The sequence below is a fragment of the Rhinoderma darwinii genome, chromosome 2, assembly GCF_050947455.1.
Source record: "Rhinoderma darwinii isolate aRhiDar2 chromosome 2, aRhiDar2.hap1, whole genome shotgun sequence".
Taxonomy (NCBI): Eukaryota; Metazoa; Chordata; class Amphibia; order Anura; family Rhinodermatidae; genus Rhinoderma; species Rhinoderma darwinii.
The window spans coordinates 256,312,522-256,334,427 of NC_134688.1; the positions used below are offsets into that span (position 1 = coordinate 256,312,522).

The 21,906-nt window shown below is 41.3% G+C and overlaps 1 protein-coding gene across 2 annotated transcripts in view; it reads left to right on the top strand.

Annotated features, from left to right (window-relative positions):
* RIMS3 (regulating synaptic membrane exocytosis 3) overlaps positions 1-21,906 on the top strand; it is a 139,009-nt gene that overhangs the window by 13,234 nt on the left and 103,869 nt on the right. The window contains exons 1-2 of one of the 2 annotated variants that reach the window (XM_075853179.1): positions 11,739-12,071; positions 20,515-20,747. In XM_075853179.1, coding sequence (XP_075709294.1) covers positions 20,531-20,747 — 217 coding nt within the window. In that variant the 5' untranslated portion in view covers positions 11,739-12,071; positions 20,515-20,530. Of the gene's footprint in view, positions 1-11,738; positions 12,072-20,514; positions 20,748-21,906 lie in introns of those variants that run through there. The other variant, XM_075853180.1, reaches the window with a different exon arrangement.

Here is a 21,906-nt window from a genome sequence, read left to right on the forward strand (position 1 = left end):
TGAAAGAAGCTGGGCTGGAACAATGAGAAGTGTATGACACTGATTGGTCACTGATTGGTCAGCCTCATACACTTCTTTACAACACCCACTTGGTCAAAAGTAAAAACAAGCCCAGTTGGGCATTAAGAAACTAAATCTAAAATTGCTCATAACTTGCTCAAAAATGATCGTTTTTCAAAATAAAAACCACTGCTGTTATCTACATTCCAGCGCCGATCAGATTATGTAGGAGAGAGAGCATTTATAATCTGGTGACAGAGCCTCTTTAAGGTAAACACGTTTTGGTCATAGGTTGACCCCTGTGTCTAGGCTATGTATGTTAACAGATTGTATGCTATAGTTGTATTCCCAGCATTCATTTTCATTTAAATTGCAGATTGGCCACATTTATATTAGGTGTCATGTTACTGACCAGTATATGTCTGTATAAATGGCACAATATTTTTGTGACATGTACCAAATTCTGAAAAATGTTGCACAGACGTCAATTTGGTAACCATACTACACTTTACAGCCGTTCTACATTTTACGACTAGTCTCCTTAGGGGTAGTCAGGCTGACAGTCTTCTCATACAAAATTCAGGTTGGTGGTAAGTGTTACATTTGGCTTTGGGTCCCAAGTGTCAAGTAGACAGTGGCCAAGTAGCATTGGTATCTGGGAACCATGGTACAATAAAAGCTATGTTGTACAGCTTCCTAACCTTGTTAATATGACCAGATGGGTGGCTTAGCAGCACTTCTATCTTTGTTGCATCTAGCAACAGATACCGGTCAGCCTTCCATTTGATCAGGCACAGAATACAATTACTGTCCAAGCTTGGGGCTTACCCACCTTCCACCAACTCCTCCTCTCCTTGCAGACACATTCTCTAACATCGGATCTACTTTCTGAAGCTGTTGTCACTGTGGGCACTAGGAAGGTTAATTTAGAAGGGGAACCAGCTGACTTGACATTGGGATTACATATGCATTTTTATCAAGGAGCCAAAAGAGGAATATGTGAACCCTCTGTGTTGCTAATCCAGGGTGCGGAATCTAAGGGATTCCCAGGTTTTCACCCTTATACAGGGATCGGCACTTAGTTGCTGGGAAGTAGTGTCCAATAGCAACGGCTGACATGTACGGGACAGAATAATCTGATATAAAGCACCTTGTTAGTAGGCGAAGTACAAGGTCAGGCAGGCAGTAGTCACTGCAGGCAGAGCGCAAACAACACAGTTAGATTTGCAGAAGTCAGGGCAGGCGGAGTTCAATCAGCATGTTTAGACTGGCAGAAGATCAGTGCAGGCGGAGTTCAATCAGCATGGTTAGACTGGCAGAAGATCAGGGCAGGCGGAGTTCAATCAGCACGGTTAGACTGGCAGAAGACCAGGAAAAGTGGAGTTCGATTAGCACAGTTAGATTTGTTGAAGATTAGGGCAGGCAGAGTTCAATCAGCATTGTTAGACTGGTACAAGTTAAGGGCAGATGGAGTTCAATCAGCACAGTTAGACAGGCAGAAGATCAGGGCAGGCGGAGTTCAATCAACACGGTTAGACTGGCGCAAGTTCAGGGCAGGTAGAGTTCAATTAGAACAGTTATACTGGCAGAAGATCAGGAAAGGCAGAGTTCAATCAGCACAGTTAGACTGGCGCAAGTTCAGGGCAGGTGGAGTTCAATCAGAGCGGTTATACTATTAGAATTTCAGGGCAGGCAGAGTTCAATCAGCATGGTTAGACTGGCAGAAGATCAGGAAAGGCGGAGTTTGATCAGCACGGTTAGATTGGCAAAAGATAATGGCAGATGGAGTTCATTCAGCATGTTTAGACTGGCAGAAGATCAGGGCAGGCGGAGTTCAATCGGCATGGTTAGACTGGCAGAAGACCAGGAAAAGTGGAGATCGATTAGCACAGTTAGATTGGTTGAAGATCAGAGCAGGCGGAGTTCAATCAGCACGGTTAGACTGGCAGAAGATCAGGGCAGGCGGAGTTCAATCAGCACGGTTAGACTGGCGCAAGTTCAGGGCAGGTAGAGTTCAATCAGAACAGTTATATTGGCAGAAGATCAGGAAAGGCGGAGTTCAATCAGCACGGTTAGACTGGCGCAAGTTCAGGGCACGTGGAGTTCAATCAAAGCGGTTATACTATCAGAATTACAGGGCAGGCGGAGTTCTATCAGCATGGTTAGACTCGCAAAAGATCAGGAAAGGTGGAGTTCGATCAGCACGGTTAGACTGGCAGAAGATCAGAGCAGGCGGTGTTCAATCAGCACGGTTAGACTGGCGCAAGTTCAGGGCACGTGGAGTTCAATCAAAGCGGTTATACTATCAGAATATCAGGGCAGGCCGAGTTCAATCAGCATGGTTAGACTGGCAGAAGATCAGAGCAGGCGGTGTTCAATCAGCACGGTTAGACTGGCGCAAGTTCAGGGCAGGCAGAGTTCAATCAGCATGGTAAGACGGGCAGAAGATCAAGAAAGGCGAAGTTTGATCAGCACGGTTAGATTGGCAGAAGATCAGGGCAGGCAGAGTTCAACCAACATAGTTAGACTGGCGCAAGTTAAGGGCAGGTGGAGTTCAATCAGCACGGTTAGACTGGCAGAAGTTCAGGGCAGGCAGAGTTTGATTAGCACGGTTACACTGGCAGATTAGGGCAGGTGGAGTTCGGTCAATATGGAGAGACAAGTAGATGTTCAGGGCAGGCAGCAGACAATAGACATAGTCAGGAAACAAGCTGGGTCAATTTCATTAAATCCAAATAGAAGTATTACTATGCACAATCCAGGAACAAGATTAACCAAACTGATCTAGCTAAAAATGAAGAGGGATGGTACATTAAGCACCCTTGGAAATCTGGGTAATAGAGGTGGAGCCAGGTTTAACCATTGCTTAGCTGAAGCAATTAGGATGTGGTCACAAGCCCAAGGACTTTAGAGAACCATAGAATTCTGTGAGGATGCCAGCAAGGTCAAATGATGCTGTGTCAGAAACACCAGCAACGCACACTAATTGCGTAGTGACACAAAGTGAGTGAAGAATTCTGGAGCGTGGAGCGGTGAATAACAGCGCGATATGCACTATTTCTGACACATTTAATAGAAAATATTTGCTTCCCTTCTGATCCCTTTCTTGCTGTGCTAGTGCCCTATGGACAAGTGTGACCCTTATACCGGTCTCCTTAGTGCAGTTCTGCATGCAGCCACCATCCGCAGATAGACTCGATCTAAAGTTTGGTTCTGACCATGATACAAAGGCATTTGATAGTGTAGCAGATGACCCAACAGTCATGACACATTTAGGGAAAATGGTACCTCATAGAGACTTGGGACCATGGACAATTGCCCAGTTTGTACTCCCATAACATTGGTTTTGCACATCTGACAACGGCACTTGAAATGGTTGAATAGCATATATAAATATTGGGTTGGGGATACATACTGTATCCACTGTAGCCACACTGTGGCTTTAGAGTTCCATGCAGTTCTGGACCTGTTTTATGTGGTTCCTGACATCCTAACACCATTCCTCCCAATCTAGTGGTTTGAAAAATCTTTGCTGAGGATCTGATGGATAATTTTATCAGAAAGAGCCTCACTGAGAAGGGTCATGCGGAACACAGAGCAGCAATGACTATTGTAAATGTCAATATTGCTGTAAGCAGCATTTACATTAACTGATTATGCCACCGATAATAATGATCTTTACAGCGGTGCTATATATTCAAGATCAATGGTAAACAATAATTGGCCAGTGTATACAGACCTTTAGTGAAGTAATGATCAGAGCGGGTCCAACGCACATGTTCAATTTTCCTCACGGACTGTTGGTCCGTGCAAAGAAAATAGCAGAGTGTACTCCTTCGGTCCGATTCTTGCACTAGGCTCAACCCATTCAAGTCAATGGGTCAGCGGAAGAAAATGACAGCACAGGGATGTTTTTCACTGATGGGTTGCTAGCAGATGCTAAAAAGAAAGCAGAAAGTAATGCCGGAGCAGCATTTTTTGCCGTACTGAAAAACGGATTACAGCTGATGCCATATGAACATAAAAAGCTGACAAACTGAATGCACTCTGACACAATACTGATTGAACTCTGATGTAAAATTGACAGTTTTTTCATGCTGAGACACAGAACTCCATCTCAGTTCCTGTGAAAAATGCTGGAAGAAAAAAACGCAGCGAGATAAGTGAGGTATATTACATGGCCACCAGATGTGTCACTAGGTCCTGGCACCCAGCTGAGAACACAGAATTTTCCTGAGTTTATGACCAGGGTAATTTGGCAGATGTGGAAAGGTTTATAAAGGATTGAGGTTGGGTTTGCATCTGACAAATTTGTTACTCTATGCGCTACCATGCCTGAATGGCGCCACCCGTGGACTGTATTTTGACCAATGTTGTAAATGTAAATCTATATAGCAAAGGATGATTACAATTACTATTTTTATTATTGTACTTATCCACTATATTCACCTCTAATTTATTATGCAGCATCCCTGTGAATTTTACTTTAAATTACAAGCTAGAGATCTAAGCTCTTCTCCAATATAGCTCTTTTCTTTCCAGAGATCGCATCCTTAATTTCCATGTTAAATGTGACAGAACATAACATCAAATGACAAGTAGCCAAAACTGTAGACTCAGTCTCAATGTAGATAGCCCCAATGGGAAAAGTTAAGCAAAATGTCAAAGGCCTGGACGTGGTGACATTTAATAAACAGTCTAAAAAATTGGGCTTGTTCAGCTTGGAAAAAAGACGTCTTAGAGGGGATCTTATTAATATGTATAAGTATATGTGTGGTCAATACAGAGAACTAGCACATGATCTGTTCCTTCCAAGGATTCTACAAAGGACCAGGGGGAATTCATTGTTTGTAGAAGACGTTTCAGACATAAATATAGAAAAGGGTTCTTTACAGTAAGAGTGGTCAAGCTATGGAATGCCCTTCCCCAAGAGTTAGTGATGGCAGATACTATATCAGTATTTAGAAAAGGCTAGAAGATTATTTACTGACAAATGGCATTGAGGGTTATAACTAATCAAGCAATGAATGACGGGTAATTTATTGAGAAAGTTTGAACTTGATGGACATGTGTCTTTTTTCAACCTATGTAACTATGTAAATGTAAAATAAGTAGGTATGCAGATGAAAAGCCAGTACTTTTATATGATATTTTCTTTAGAACTGCATAAGGAACAAATAAATAAATACTACAATATAGCAATTAATTTTATATATTGCAGACGGACATTTTTAATTACTTGATTGTGTAATAAAGAACAAAATAGATCTTACACAATGCATTTCCGAATTTTCAGGTTTGTATGTACCCAATCACTAACTTAAGCTAAGCAAAGATTTTTGATAACAAGGGAAATGAACAGTTATTTCCATGATCAGCACAGTATCAAATGGATGAAATGTTCTATTAATAAAATGCTTAATTGTTACAAATAAATATGAGCATACTTGATCATTTATTGAAAATCCACTGGGGTCTGTTCACCAATAATCGGGTCTCGTCAGGGTTCCATCAGAACTGCCGACAGATACTCCGAATTGAGCCTCCAACGCATTTGTGAACACAAAAAAACCACACAAAGGCTATGTTCACACGGAGTATTTTGGGGGAGGAATATCTGCCTCAAAATTCCGTTTGGAACTTTGAGGCAGATATTCCTCTCCCTGCACGCCGATTTTCGCGGTGATTTTCGCGCCGTTTTTCGCCCGCGGCCATTGAGCGCCGCGGGCATAAAACAGCGCGAAATACGCTTTCTCTGCCTCCCATTGAAGTCAATGGGAGGTCAGAGGCGGAAGCGCCCGAAGATAGGGCATGTCGCTTCTTTTTCCCGTGAGGCAGTTTTACTGCTCGCGGGAAAAAGACGCCAACGCCTCCCATTGACATCAATGGGAGGCGTTCTCGGGCCGTTTTTGCCGAGTTTTGCGACGCGGTTTCCGCGTCAAAAAACTCGGCAAAATACCCCGTGTGAACATAGCCTTACACTGCTGTATGCAGTAGTATACCCTGCACAAGATGAACACACAAGAGTAGGATCAGAAGTAGTGTTGAAAGACAACAAATAGGTTTAAGACTTCCCCTGCTTTTTTAGATCATATTTATATCATTACTGTCAACTTCAACTTTTTTTACTGTTGGAAACCCGACAGCCTCTTGAAATGTGACATCACCGTGAATTATAATTTACCACTGCATGATATGTGATGATCAATAAACATTTAGAAACATGTCTGATAAATGTTTGTTAAGACAAAGATATTTAGTTGATCTCATTTGATCAGTATAATCCCATAATTATTATACGAAATGATCATTGTTGGTCATATGCAAAATGGCCATTTTTACACGGATATAATCTGGAATACTTATAGCCTTCTTCAATGTCCTATACTTTCTTAGATAGGATAATTGAAATCATGGTTGGACATCTATGAAATAATTGTGTTCCACTTATACTGCAGCAGAAAAGACACCAGAGGTTTCCCTCACTGAGGGCAGCATAAGGAAGAGACCTCGGTATTCATGACCTTGCGCTCCCCCCACTGATTGACTGATCTCCCTATTACTGTGCACAGGGAGAAAACTGTCAATCAGCGGCGGGAGGGTGGAGTTAGCGGCAGCTCATGAATACATCAGATTCTTCATAACAGCCTGATCCGAGCGCTGACGATTAAAGGAATGTGTCGCTAGAATATTTTTATTTTTTTTTAGTTAAACAGTTAGGGTATGTTCACACGGCGGGGGTCCGTAACGGCTGAAATTACGGGGATGTTTCAGCCTGAAAACATCCCCGTAATTTCAGCCGTACCGGCATGTGCAGGCGCTTGAACGCCGCGTCAATTACGGCCGTAATTAGCGCTGCTATTCATTGGAGTCAATGAATAGCGGCTCCAATTACGGCCAAAGAAGTGACAGGTCACTTCTTCTACGCGGGCGTCTATTTACGCGCCGTCATTTGACAGCGGCGCGTAAATATACGCCTCGTGTGAACAGACAAACGTCTGCCCATTGCTTTCAATGGGCAGATATTTGTCAGCGCTATTGAGGCGCTATTTTCAGACGTAATTCGGGGCAAAAACGCCCGAATTACGTCCGTAAATAGGCCGTGTGAACATACCCTGAGTGTATAAATGATTAAACATTGTTCTATTTTTTTAAAATTTTTCACGAGTCAGGAAATATTATAAATTGGATTCTAATTTATAACATTTCCCAGTGCTGGTCACTAGATGGAGCAATTCCCAAAATTGCAGCATTGGCATGTGGTAAAGATACCACATTGCTTTATGCTGCAAAATTTGAGAATACACACTCGCTCCAGTGAGCTCACAGAATCCCCCCTCTCCTTTATCCTGGCTAGTGCCAGGAGAAAGGAGGGGATTGAACGGTCAAACCTCCTACACTGTGTGTCGCCATTTTTTGAGCTAATACACAGTGTAGTAGGTTTACATACAGTGGTAATCACACACTAAAACACGTACATACACAGAAATAACTTACCTGCTCCTGCCGCCACTGCTCCCTCCGGTCCGTCCGCTCCGTCTGCTCCCTCCGCTCCAAGTGCTTGCTTCAGAACACAAGTCCGGAAGCGACCGGAAGTAGTAATCTTACTGTCCGGCCGTGGCTTCCGGTCTACAAGAAAATGGAGCCGGACGTCGCTCGAGCCGAAGACCTTCAATTTGGACTGTGTGGGAGCGGAGCATGCGCCGTTCCCACACAGATGGCGTACAGCATAGTGGATGGAACGGGTCCCGTTCGCATTCACTATGGGGCTGTATGTGCCGTATTCCATGTCTGTATGTGTCGTTAATCGACACATACAGAGATGGAAAAAAAAATAGCAGCCCCCATAGACAAGAAAAAGTTAAAAAATAAAAAAAAGTAAAACACAAACACACAAATAAATAAAACATTTTTTATTAAAACACTAAAAGCAAATTGATATATAAAAATAAAAAACATTTTTTTCGCGACACTCGTCCTTTAAACTGGACGTTTTACAAACAGTACAGCACATGGCGACATAACACTCATAATGCTGAAGTCAGCGTCTCCGTCACTACCTTATGCTGCCCTCAGTAAGGGCAGCAAAAAGGGGATGACAGATTCTCTTCAAATGCTAGAATAATCTGAAAGAACCTTGGTGTTTTGTTCGGCTCCCCACAATCATAATGTTATGGCATAGCCTAGTGATATGCCATACCATTACAAGATGGAACTACCCCTAATCTCATATTAATTTCAAAGGGAACAGACTGCACATTTGGCTTGTTCTTCAATTATTAAAGGGACTAAGACCAGTCTATTCTCAGGATTGGTGGAAATCCGAGAAGTCAGGCCTTAACTGAGCATTTTTATGACTTATCCCATTGATTAGTCAGAGAACATTGTGGTGGGAAAACCTCTTTAATACTTACCAACAAGATAAAATGTGAGACAGATATGTTAAGATTTAGACAGGAAGGCAAAAGCAAGCCGACATCAGATCAGAGATATTTAGCTGAAAAACTGGGCTATATAAAATATGTTCTACCTGAATGTCCCCTTATGACATTCCTGAGAGGGAGAAACCTAGGAGATAGACTTACCCATTGTAATTTCTTAGAACTGACCAATGAAACTTGGCTAACAAAACCCCCTAGTAGTAACGTTTAAATGTGGACACTGTAGAGCCTGTGAGAATCTTTTGACGGATGACTCATTTACTTGTGTGTCGACTGGGCAGACATTTAAAATAAGACACTTTATTCGTTTTAAAACAAGAGGGATTGTATACATGGCTACATGCCACTGCCCACTCAACTACGTTGGGAAAACAAGGTTCAGGATTTCAGGAGACGCATCAGAGAGCCCATGGGCGACATCACACGTGAAGCAGACATCCCAGTGGCTAAGCTTATGCATGCACACCATGGGGGAGATACATCCACATTAAAATTCCATCAGAATAGAGGTCATCAAACCTTTAATCAGAAGTAGTGAATCGGATAAGCTCATACTTTAGAAATAAGCACGATGGATATGCACTTTGAAAAGTAAATCCCTAGAGGCTTAAAGAGGATCTGTCACTAGTTTATTAATTCCCTATCTCCTAACTAATCTAATAAGCGCTATGATGCAGATAACTAGTGTGATTTTTTTCAAAAATGTTTATTATTCGCAGTTATGAGCATTTTTCTAAATATGCTAATTTCACTATACTTGCCAAATGGGAGGTTACGCTTTCTTTTCACTCTGGGCGGTGCAATGTTTTCTGTTAGACGCTGTCCAATCAGCGTTATACAGTTCTCCTCTTCACAGCCAAGCGTGATCTCAGCTTCAATCGCGAGATCACGCTGTGTTATCACTTCCAACCGCAGGTCCTTCAACACATCGACTCAGTGCTCCTCCAGGAAGACTGTCCCTGCATCGCCTCCAGCTGTGCCAGGACAACTCCCATCCACAACAGCAGCTGTGACTGTCTTCCTGGAGGAGCGCTGAGTCGCTGTGTTGAAGGACCTGCAGCCGGATGTGACAACACGGCGTGATCTTAATCACAGCAGATATTAATCCTGCACCCCCTCTCAATATTTATTGTTTGGTTTTTTTCATTATAGTTTCATTGGTTTCTAAGGGAGTGCATAGTGCGGATGTCACATTGTATGTATATATCTTCACTGCTCTGGATCCCATGTTCCCTATCTGCAAAGAGAGTGAGAAGGGATTATATTTTTTCATGTGCCAAGGGGGAATGATACTAATTCTGCTCAGATCCCATCCTCAGCAGCACAGATTAGCAGCAGCACCAAGGGGGATACAGGGAAGCAAAAAATATGAGAAAGGTACTTTTATATGCTAGAAACACTGCAAATTACTTTAAAACAGCTATTAACAGCATTTCTGGACCTTTGGTATACAAATTATTTATATTGTAACCCCTTTAAATGAATTAATCTCATACACGACCTTTATTTAATATCTTTAACATTTTACCAACCTCTTTTGATGATATAGAATCTCATCATTTTTTAATCTCCCACCCTCTAAACTTCTGAGTACGGAGCTCCTCACACAAGGCTGTTTCTCCAGAGCCTGTGTCAAAAACACTAATACTTTTTATTGCAGAAATCCTAGCTATTTATCCAGCTATTAACGTCTATGAGGGCATTTTTTTAATTTAATAAATAGATTAGTCAGTAACTTTGTAATTAGTCTTTATTATACATTCTGTTACAGGGGGAGGTTACTTTAGGTGACAGTAGGTGGCTATTCAAATCCATTACATTATCTCCCAGGTAGGAGCTGCTGGGTCCTAGGCTGGACCAGCCTCCTATACGTAGCTAACCAGCAGATGCTGGCAGCTATGGCACGCGCCAGATGTAGTGAATAAGGGATATATATGACGGCAGAACAGCACTAGCAGATGACTGCACCTAAGGCTGGCAGTACTTTTGTTTTACTATTACTATTGTTGCCCCTCCTTATGGTGAGCCAGTGCCCAATTAAGATATGATACAGTGCTCAAATAACATTGCTTTATTGTGCCCAAATAACAACACCAAATTAATACACTAGGGACTATAGCTACCTTATGGTCAGGCATGAAGCGTGGGATCGACAGGAGCTAGCTCCAGAGGCTAAGGTAATCAAGGCCAGTGGTGCCCCCTTTAGTAGTGACAGAGATGTGCCCTGTGCAACCACATAGGTCGCACACCCCTATGGCTGGCTCTGACCGCACCATAGGTCATGCTGCTGGGCTGTATGTCTGACATAAAATAACTTTCATATAAAGCATCCCCTGATAAATCCAAGCTGGGACAAAACATTGGGATAGGGAATTGATAGGTACAGGGTGCTAAATCGGGCTGTCCTTATCAGGATAAACACTCAATATTCTCTATCGGGCATGAAGTAGGGTATAACAGGACAAATAATACAAATTAATTTGTTTCTTATACTGCCGGCAGCTGGGAGAAGAATTTGAATGTACCTGGCCCCTATTTTTATCTAACATAGTGGGTATGATAGTATTCCCAGGGGGAATATACCATACACTATAAGAATTTATGCCTAAGGTATTCTGATTATCCTCAGGAAGACTTAGCCCCTGCATAGTCACTTTCCATTCCGTCACTGTTACATTCAAATTAATATATACATGAGAGCAGATTTATTATTCTTGCTGCACTGTGGGTCTGTCTAGTCCTGCGCCTGTTTGTATGGCGCGCGTTACTTGCATGAGATTTATTATTTGCTCGACACAGTAGTTCGTATTTTTGTAGAAAATGGGTGTGATTTTGGCTTGTTTAAGTGTGCAACATGTTTTGGCTATTTTTCAGACATTTCCTGGCGTAAATATCTGTCGCACACTAAACCAGCTCCATGGTGGTTTCATGTTAGACAGAAGTGTCATATCATACAGCGTGAGCCACTGTGATTAATTTTGGCGCATTTTCAGACTGCTTGTCTAAATTCACCCGATAGTGTCTGGTGTTACACATTACGCTGTTGCTTATTTCTTATTTAATAATTTATTATTAAAAGTAACATTTTAACATTAACTTAATAATTCTGTGAAATATTTAGTTTATCATGAGTGAAGAGTCTGGGGACAGCTTTCCGTTCAGTGAAACTTTGACTAACCCTTCAGTCTCCGGCTATGAACGGCAGCATCATCATGTGTTGAGGGCTGCTCCAGCAATCAGGCGGTTAATGAGGCATCTCCATCCCAGCTTTTGGCTACTGCAGAAGTGGGTCAGTGCGGTTGCCATGGAGACGCTTTAGCAACCAATCTTGCAGGCGCTCCCTCAGTATCTCTCTAGAAGCCCTTCAAGATTAAGAGCTCCTTCTGCTTCCGTCTCTTCCTCTCCCAGTCTCCTTCTTTCTGTCTCTCACTCGCTGTCTCTTGCTGCCTTGGTACTGCCAGCGACCAGCCCTGCTCCATGCTGCAGCCCTCTTTCCATGCCCACAGCAGCCTCTCATTTGGTCGCTGGGGAAAGGGAGGGAAACAGGCAAAGTTGGGTAATCTCTTTACCTTTTTCTTCAGCCAGTTCTTCTCCACGCCTCCCTGGCACCAAGATTCTGCAGGCCAGCTGGTAAGAAGCGTGGCTATAAAATGCCATGGCTGTTTGCTTTACTAATCTGTCTGCAAACACATAATCTCTGCTATGTATTATGTGTGTGTGTATATATATGTATTTGTGTTTTCTACCCTTTATCCTGCTATGTTTATATGAAAATATACCTGCCTTCTATAGAAAGCTACATGCATTTTACTGTTACTATGCATCCTTTCTTATTTACTACACATACCCATATTGTTCTATTATAATGTCTGAAATCATTGTTGTACTATTGACTATACTGTAAATGCAGCCTGGCATACTCATGCCATCCAGCCCATCATTTTATTATGTTATCTAATGGCTCCTCTCAGCAATACTACCAGATCATCCCCAGTCCTTATTAGTATATATGAAAGTTTCTTGCGAAAACGCTGCATTTTGTCTGTATTAGAAAAACTGCAGGACGCCATAGAGTATGTGTTAAATTAAACAGGTCGACAGTCCGCACTAACTACGTGAGGCCACTTTGGATCCAGATCAAACTGTTAATAATGAATGCCCCCTCACCTTCTAATCCCCCACAGCTTGTAAGATGCCCGTATAATTGGTCTCACAGTAGCTTCCTATCAATAGAACACAGAGTTACTCAATTTCATTGATCCCTTACATAGAGTAGAAAAATTAATCACATCTTGTCATTTTTCAGGGCCCTTAAAACACAATGACCCTTCCTTCAACACACCATCTTATCCAGCTGTGACTCACATCAGACAATAACATGTCTAATCTATTTTCTGAAAAAAATAAGGAAGATTATTTCCCTTTTGCAAGTATGGCCCTTCTGGTACAACGTACCCAGTATACCCCATTACCTGAGCTTTTTGTCATCTCACCTGTAATCCATAAACCTACTCTATAATGTGTTGCATATTGAATCATTCCTTGAGAAATATGCTAATATTGAGAATCCACAGGTCAGTGTGTGGTCTATTTATAATACAAACTGTGACTACTTCTGTTCTGCATCATGTCCACACTTTCATCTCTAGGCAGGTGGGCTCGGGAAGTACATGAGCGCTGCATACTGAATACTGATATGTAAACTGCAGCAGTGGCTGGATCACATGACACGGTATGCGAGAGCACAGGAGGTGGCAAACTGTCACATCCAGCCTTCCCAAAATGCATCCAATCTAATGTAATGAGCGTCTATGGTCAGACATACTCATTTTAATGTCAATATCAATATTATTGATCCATTGAGTGTCTATAATAGGCCTTCTTATTTGTGTGTGACCATGACAGATTACATCTTATCAATGCTACCATTACTCACTATGTAGAAAACAACTCTAACAGGGTGATCATGTCTTTTTGAGACCCTGATCACTGGCGAGCACTCATCGATACATTTGTTATTAATTGGTGGAATAACAGTTCTGTAGATCTGGCACGGACATAGGACGATGATTTGTAGATGCCACCTCTTTCATTTGACAGACAGGTGAAAAGTACATCTGAAATATCTTTCTTTCAAATTGGATGTACAGCCTCCATGGTGATATGCCTGAAAGGTGACAACCGTCTCCAGCTGTGCAGTACACAATAACTGACGGTTCATGCTAAAACCTTATGATTAGGAGTTTCTAAACATCCTAGCAACAATATTTGCGTCAGTTACTTAACTGCATTGGTAACTTATTGTAACATATATTTGATCTTGCTGAATATGTGACAGTCTATATGTAGTACCTACTACAAATGTTTCTCTGGCTTACTACAAAAGGCAAAAAAAACTTTGACATGGTACAAACCAATTTAATGTACATATACATGTCAGACAAACATATAGTATAACACAAGCACATATATATATATATACACACACACACACACACACACACACACACACACACACACACACATATAAACATATAATATATTATAGGTGATTTTTTTCTAAATTTTTCATGTTGACAAAGAATATCAATGCCATGCATACATAAATATTTCACCAAGGAACAGACAGTATTACTCATAGGTCCTTTGAGGGTTCCGTAAGGAATAAGATACTCATTACTGTTGTCCTACAGACAGGAAGACAAAAAGTCAATACATGATCCAGTGCTGTGTCCTGGCTGCTATTTTCCTGTCTTGACAGTCTGGACTAGAAGTGGTGATGGGAGACATATGAAGCCAGTTGTGCCAGATGTCCATCGGAGTGCGGAGATTCTTCAGTGTCATCCGTCAGCTGTGTCCTTTGTTGCAAAGCAATAGCCCAAATATAATGTATGTTTTTTCTGTGAAGTAGACCAGCTGCCATTTATCACTGAGGTTATCTGAGAGTAGTTCCTGGCTGAAAGTCTGGCAGGTTGCATAGTATTTAGATTACCGCATACTGGACACTATTTTTACAGTTGGGTCTGTCCAAGGCATTCAATTACCAGCGGTGCCCTCAGCATCTCATAACTCCACTACCAGCCAGACAAGTTTACCTAGATGTCAAGATAAGGTAGGATAAAAGAAAATAATTAAAAAAAATAAATGCTAAATATATAAATAGATGTAACCAGCTGAGCCATCTCACCCCTCTTTACCTAGTTTGTCTATCTGGTGAATGCATATATAAGTGGTAGTTACACTACCACTTTTTTCTCATATATGGTAACGGTTTGTTTTCAGAATACTTTGTAACAATATTACAGAGCAGTACAGTCCCATGAAAGTGTATGGAAGGAATGACTACATAACCATTAAGATTTGGGAATAGGCCCCCTTCTTATTCCAGTTGGTCTGAGTCCCAACTTATGTTCTAATAAGTTAGGCCCCATGCACACGAACGTGCTTTTGCGGCCGCAATTCCCCCGAAAATCCACGGGAGAATTGCGGCCCCATTCATTTCTATGGGGCCATGCACACGACCATAGTTTTTACAGTCCATGCATAGCCCGGGAGCCCGCACCGCAGAAAGAACGGGCATGTCTTATTACGGCCGTCTTCTGCGGTCCGGGCTCATTGAAAATAATGGCCGCGGCCATGTGCATGGCCCGCGATTTGCGGGCGGCTCGCGGCTGGCAGTCCGCAGCCGGCCGACCCGAAAATCACGGCCGTCCACATGAGGCCTTAATCCTTGGTTTGCATTGTTTATATCTGTCATACTTATCTTTGATGGAGTTACTATAAAGTTGTGATAATGATATACTTGACATATACAGCACATTTAGTACAATTTAGATTTTTACCCATGGCCAATTTCTACAGTGTTGTGTACTGCAGTATAGAGCTGGCAGACAAGGAGTGCGTCACAAGGGTTGAGGCTCCCTACACAGTTCAGATTTACTAAGTGCTGGTACGGTGGGTTAAGGAGATAAATCTATTAAGAGATCGTGAGGAAGGTGGAATGGAAACCTCTCACCTTCACACTAGTAATGACATATAGGACACCTACATACAAACAAAGAGGAAAGAAAGACGAATTGCACTGAATGTGGATATGAGAGATGTCAAAGATACAGAGGCTGCGATTCATGTAGCAAACAATGTTCCTAATCCCTTTTACTATTTTCTTGGGAAATGGTGCTCTTTGTTCTTGTTAAAATCATTCTTTTTTGATGGTGGAATAATAGAACTAAATGTAGATTACAATACAACAGTCCAAATTCAGCTTAATCTTAATTTTATACACATAAAGTGTTTGTAGATATTTTAATAAATCACACAAGTTTGTGATATACTTACTGTTAAATTTTAATTTCTTGTTCGCTTAACTGTAGCTACAAAAGCGCATAGGGGAGGGGGATTTTAACTCGTTTACAATTAGCCACTCCTATGACTTTATCCATATCTGTGGCACACCATGGGATACATAAGTCCGTCCGATTGCACTGTGGTGTCAGTCATTCTGACGGGTAGAATAGAGCCTCCAATGCAAATGTGAACAGAACCTAAGTCAGTGGGGTCTGTTACACAATGGAACTGTCCTGTGTGTACTGGTCCCTGTAGTAACGGAAGCCATGATGCCAGTTTAAATATGAATATATGATATACTAGTATATCATAATATACTAGTATATCATGATATACTAGATATAATGTATATAAAGGATGTGAATGTTGTCAACTGTCCAGACATTACTGATACTGTGCCATTGTGGCTTTATTCACTATAAAAAGAATAAACAAACAATGGAACTGTTGACTGCCATTATTATTGGGAAATCCATAGACTTGTATTAAACATAATAATTTCATTGGACAGGATTTCTGGGAATATTCTAGTCACGGACATAATTGAGAGAGGTAACAGAAAAATTGAAGTCATTGTTTTGTAATGTACCATGAGACAAGCCAGGGCCAAAAAGATATTCTGACAAGTAGAAGTAATTTAGATATCAGAAACCAGAACCATGACCAGTAGGCCATAGTTGAGTTGTAGGGCATCAAGCAGAAAGGACAAGGGACATATAGGCAAAGCTAGACATATAGATACAACACACAGATTTTTTGCAGGATTTAATTTGAAAACGGTAAGACTATTCTCTAACGTATCCTGCTGTTTAGAAAATGAATATTGCTGCGTGAACAAATGAGGTGCCATAAGTGGAATGAGAATAGGCAGACTTTAGTACAATAAGAGCCCCAAACTAGTCTAGGCTTCTTATATCTTGAAATGAGTATGTGTCTTTTTTGCGAATGAGTATGAATCTGTTTTGCATATTTTTTAAATACTTTGCTTCTAGAATTAGCATCTAAAAACATGACCCGATATGCTATTTTTAATTTTTGAATTCAGTAGAGCCCCACGTTTACTTCCTTCCCTATGCCATTCTGTGTGGGGTAAGGGAAATGACTACCCAGAGGTGTTGCTAGAAATTCTTTTCCTTTACACAAGGTTTACCTTGGCCCACAACCTAACAAGAGATGGCTTGACGTTCAAATTCATGTGATAGCATCCTGCTATGTAGGCTCTAAATGCAATTTACAAATTAAGTAGATATTACGATACACATATCGCACTGTTTAGTGTGATTGTGGAAGTAGAATGATACACCTCTATACTGTCTGCATATTGTACTGTACTCTAATGTGGCATGGTTGGACATGGGGCCCATATGAGTAGGGGCACAGTTGTAACTACAATGTCTGCACCCCCTGTAGCTATTCTACTGTATAAAGGCATAAGGGCACAACAAAGGGAAATGTATCAAAATCGTCATGTCTATGGCCAGCTTTAATAATTATGGTTGTGCACATTCTACTCACATTGACTGTCCGTGAAAATGGCAAAAATGTTACCAAGCATGCATCATAGAATATGAGAGAATTTATGTACTGTCCATTGGTGTACACCTTACAAAAGTCAATCATTGAGGTATTATGCAAAATATACAGTAATATACAATGCTTTCAAATAAATATTAAAGCAACTATAACAGGTATTAATACAACCTTCATATACACGTTAGGCTTAGTTCACATCTGCGTTGGGACTCCGTTCATGGGTTCCGTCTGAGCTCTCCGTCTAGTAACATTATTTGGGGCTCAATAATGAAATGTTATGATGCCAGCTTGTGACCTGCAGCACAGACACTTCTGCTAGGTCTGATCTGGCATTAGCTTTCCATTTATATTTTTTGTAGAAAATGTCTAATTGACTAAATAAATGAGGTGCACATCTGAGATATTTTTGACCACAACCCCAAATATTAGAGAGAAAAATAGGTAAAAACTTAGGTCCGTAGTATATAAATGTGGATTACATGCAGGCAACATTTTAAACTCTAAATCTGATCCAAAGTGTGGCCTGTACCAATTTTGTACTGTACAGTATTTGTTTTAACCCCTTAATGACCGCCGATACGCCTTCTCACGGCGGTCATTAATGGGCTTTATTCTAGGCCGCGGCCTTTTCACGGCGGCCTAATCAACGTCCTGCACGGGTCTCCCGCAGTCATTAGCGACCGGGGGCCTAGCAAAGGCCCCCAGGTCTGCTCTGGCTATATGCCTATTAGGACGTACTAGAGGCATGTCCTAATAGATGCCTGTCCGTTCTTTACTGACAGGTAATAATGCTCTGGTATACGAAGTATAGCAAAGCATTATAGCAGCGATCTCAAGATCGCATAGTGAAGTCTCCTAGTGAGACTGAAAAAATTAAAAATTAATAAAGTACACATTAAAAAAATAAAACCATTTTTTACCATAAAAAATGGTTTTATTTTGTAAAAGTGTAAAAATAAAATAAAAACTACACATATATGCTATCCCCGCAATCGTAATGCCCGAAAAAATAAAGTTATCATATTATTTAGAGCGCAAGGTGAACCCCGTAAAAAAAACACAAAAAACAACGGCAAAATTGCTATTTTTTTCCCATTTTCCCCCAAAATAATAATAAAAGATTAATCAATAAGTCCCATGTACCCCAAAATGGTAGCAATGAAGTACCACAAAAAACAAGCCCTCATATGGCGACATTGACAGAAAAAAAAAAAAGTTATGGCTCTTGGAAAGCAGCGATGCAAAATAAAATAATTTTAGTTCAAAAGTGTTTTTATTCTGTAAAAGTAGTAAAACATAAAAAAAATATACATATTTGGTATCGTCGTAATCGTATCGACCCATGGAATAAAGGTAGCATGTTATTTACGCCGCACAGTAATCGGGGTAAATGTAAAACGCATAGAACTATGGCTAAATTGCTGTTTTTTTTATATCCCCCCCCCCCCCAAAAAAAAATAGTTAATAAAAGTTAATTAAAAAAATTCTACATAACCCAAAACAGTGGCATTGAAAAATACCACTCGTCCCGCAAAAAACAAGTCCTCATACAGCCATGTCAAGGTGAAAATAAAAAAGTTATAGATCTTCGAATGTGACGATGGAAAAACGATAAAAATTGCTTGGTCATTAGGGCCCAGAATGCATGCAGGGGGAAGGGGTTAATGTTCTTTGCTCATTTGCTTGTGTTTATTCTTGCGGGAAAGATAAGATCTACAACAAATCACCATAATTAAAGATACTTTATTTAACACATCTTGAAATAAGATGATCCATTGCAAAGCATAGAACAGATAGTTCAAACTACTGCCAAAATCTGTCAGATATAAATAATGCATGAGATCACACAAATAACGCTGACAGAAACCGCTATATTTCTCTCTTTTTTGGAAATATGTATCTAGCAGATCTGATTCCTACTACACTGATCTTAATGCTATACACTGATGATGGAAACAACACTGTTAGGCCTCGTGCACACTTCCGACACCGTTTACACGGCCGTTTTTGACGGATCCGTGTGCCCGGTTTAGCGGCCGTGTGTACTCTGTGTTTCCAAGCACAGAGCATGGTACTGTCCAGGGTGCTGAAAGAGTTAATGGGCTGCACTGATCGGCGGTAACTCTTTCAACACCCTGGACAGTACCATGCTCGGCGCTCGGAAAATACAATTTTAATGAAATAAAAAAAATAAGTTCATACTGACTTTCCTCCTGTACGGCCCCTAGCGATGATGTTTCATCCATGTCACCGCTGCAGCCAATCACAGGCTGTAGTGGCAGTCACGCACGTCAGAATGACGTCAGAAGGCCGGCCTCCAGGGATGACGCTTCATCCCACGTGACCGCCTCTGCAGCCAATCACAGGCTGCAGCGGCCTCTGCAGCCAATCACAGGCTGCTGCGTCAGAAAGGAAGGTCGGACTGGAGGAAGAAGAGGGACTCGTCACCAAGACAACGACCGGGTACGTATGAACTTCTTTTTAATTTATTTTTAATCAGCAGCCTCTTTTCTCTATCAGTGATTGATAGAGACAAGTGGCTGCCAATTAGTGTAATATTTTTGTAATGTATTTCTGCCCACCCGGCCGTTGCTAGGCAACGGCTCCGTCACACACGGACGGCACACGGATGCCTTCCGTGTGCCTTCAGTTTTTTGGACGGCCCCATTGACTTGCATGGGCCTCACGGTCACGGAATCTCGGACCAAAGTAGGACATGCTCTACTTTGGATCGGAACGGAGCAACGGGACCGTCAAAAAAACCTGAAGTGTGCATGGCCCCATTGAAATGACTGGGTCAGGGTGCTAGCCGTCAGAAAAACGGCTAGCACCCTGAAGAAAAACACTGAAGTGGGCATGAGGCCTTAATGTCAATAAATGTTATTATTTTGCACTTTTTATGGTGTAATGTTATTGTTTTGAACTTTTTTTATGGTGTAATGTTATTGTTTTGCACTTTTTATGGTGTAATATTATTGTTTTGCACTTTTTGTTGTACTTGCTATTCAAAAATTATGCATTATTCCCAAGAACTTAACCCCTATTGTAAATTTTATAAAGGGAAACATAGTGGAATTTCATTAAGTCTCTTCTTGTTACAGGACCAAGTGTTTTTGGTTTTTTTGGCATGTAAATAGAAAATGTCATATCTATTGTAACCTTTACTTTTGGTTTCCTCTCTCCATATGTGAAGATCTTACCTCCCCAAAATGTTCAACGGGGAGGATAGTTCCTCGTCCAGGAATGTCATCCGCAGCTCTAGCATCAGCGGAGAGATGTACAACTTAGAGAAGGGTGCATCAGTATCTTCAGATGCAGCTGGTGGTACCACGACAAAGAAGAGAAGGTCCAGTCTTGGTGCAAAGATGGTGGCTATTGTGGGGTTGTCCCAGTGGAGTAAGAGCAACCTACAATTAAACCAAGCTGGTGAGTCTTTTTCCATTAATCATTTTAATTAAAGGGTATGTCACATCTTAACACAATTTTACAGTTTCCATATAGAGATATTTTACATAAAAAGCTGAGTAACTTTGTAAACATTACATTATACATATTTAAATGATCCTGAGTTTAGACTATATTATAGTTCAGAGCAACATTCACAATTTAGCTGGTTTCAGAGTTAATATTTCCCAGATTTCCTTACTTGCACAATGTCTGCACAGATCTTGCTCTAGTGATTTGCATTCTGGGAAGTATACTCTTTACACCAAGCTGCAAAATGGTTTATAACATTGGACAAAACTGTTGACCTTTTCCATTATACATTATAATAATGGGGCACTGTTTACTGTGTGTAAAATGTGGCAATTGACGTGCACTATATTATGAAAGACTTCAGCCTTGTACGATAGATTTAAAAAAAATATGTATCAAAGGAGTGTGGCTAAACAACTTGCAATGGTTGGGCCAAATTTAATATGGACTTGCATAATTTTTGGCCGTAAAATTCTGTTCTCGGGCCGCCGATGGGTGACAAAGGGAGGCATTTAAGGGGTTAAATGGCCGGGATTGGTGATTTGTCCTATCCTAGCCATTACAGCGTGCACCGGCTGCCATTCACAGTGATCATGCGGGCACAGCATCACATACATGCACGGCGGAATGCGTGAATGGTTGCCTTTCCATGCTATGCATGTACGTGATTATGCGCTACGGTTTAATGAAGTTGTCCAGGCATAGGGCGGTTTTTCATACTGGTGACCTATCCACAGGACTTATCCTGTGATGGACTTATACATCAATATATGATTGGTAGGGGTCCAAAACCCAGACCCTGCACCGTCAGCTATTCTGGCTGCCTCTGGGCACCAGATGTTATCAGTGGCAGATTAAGTTGACCATAGGCCCTGGGCTATTACAAAAACTTGGGCCCCTCTTCTCCACCGCCGCCCTGCCGCACCGTAACTATTGTTAACACTACCTTTTTGTGCAAGCATTAACAAATGGGTGTTATGATTCCTCTTGTCAGAGGGCTGTATCCCTACATAGTGACAGTCTCCAACTATCGCTGACAGTATCACACTGCGCAGGGACACATCCTCCTGACAAGGGGAATGGTAACACCCATTTGTCTATCAGTCCT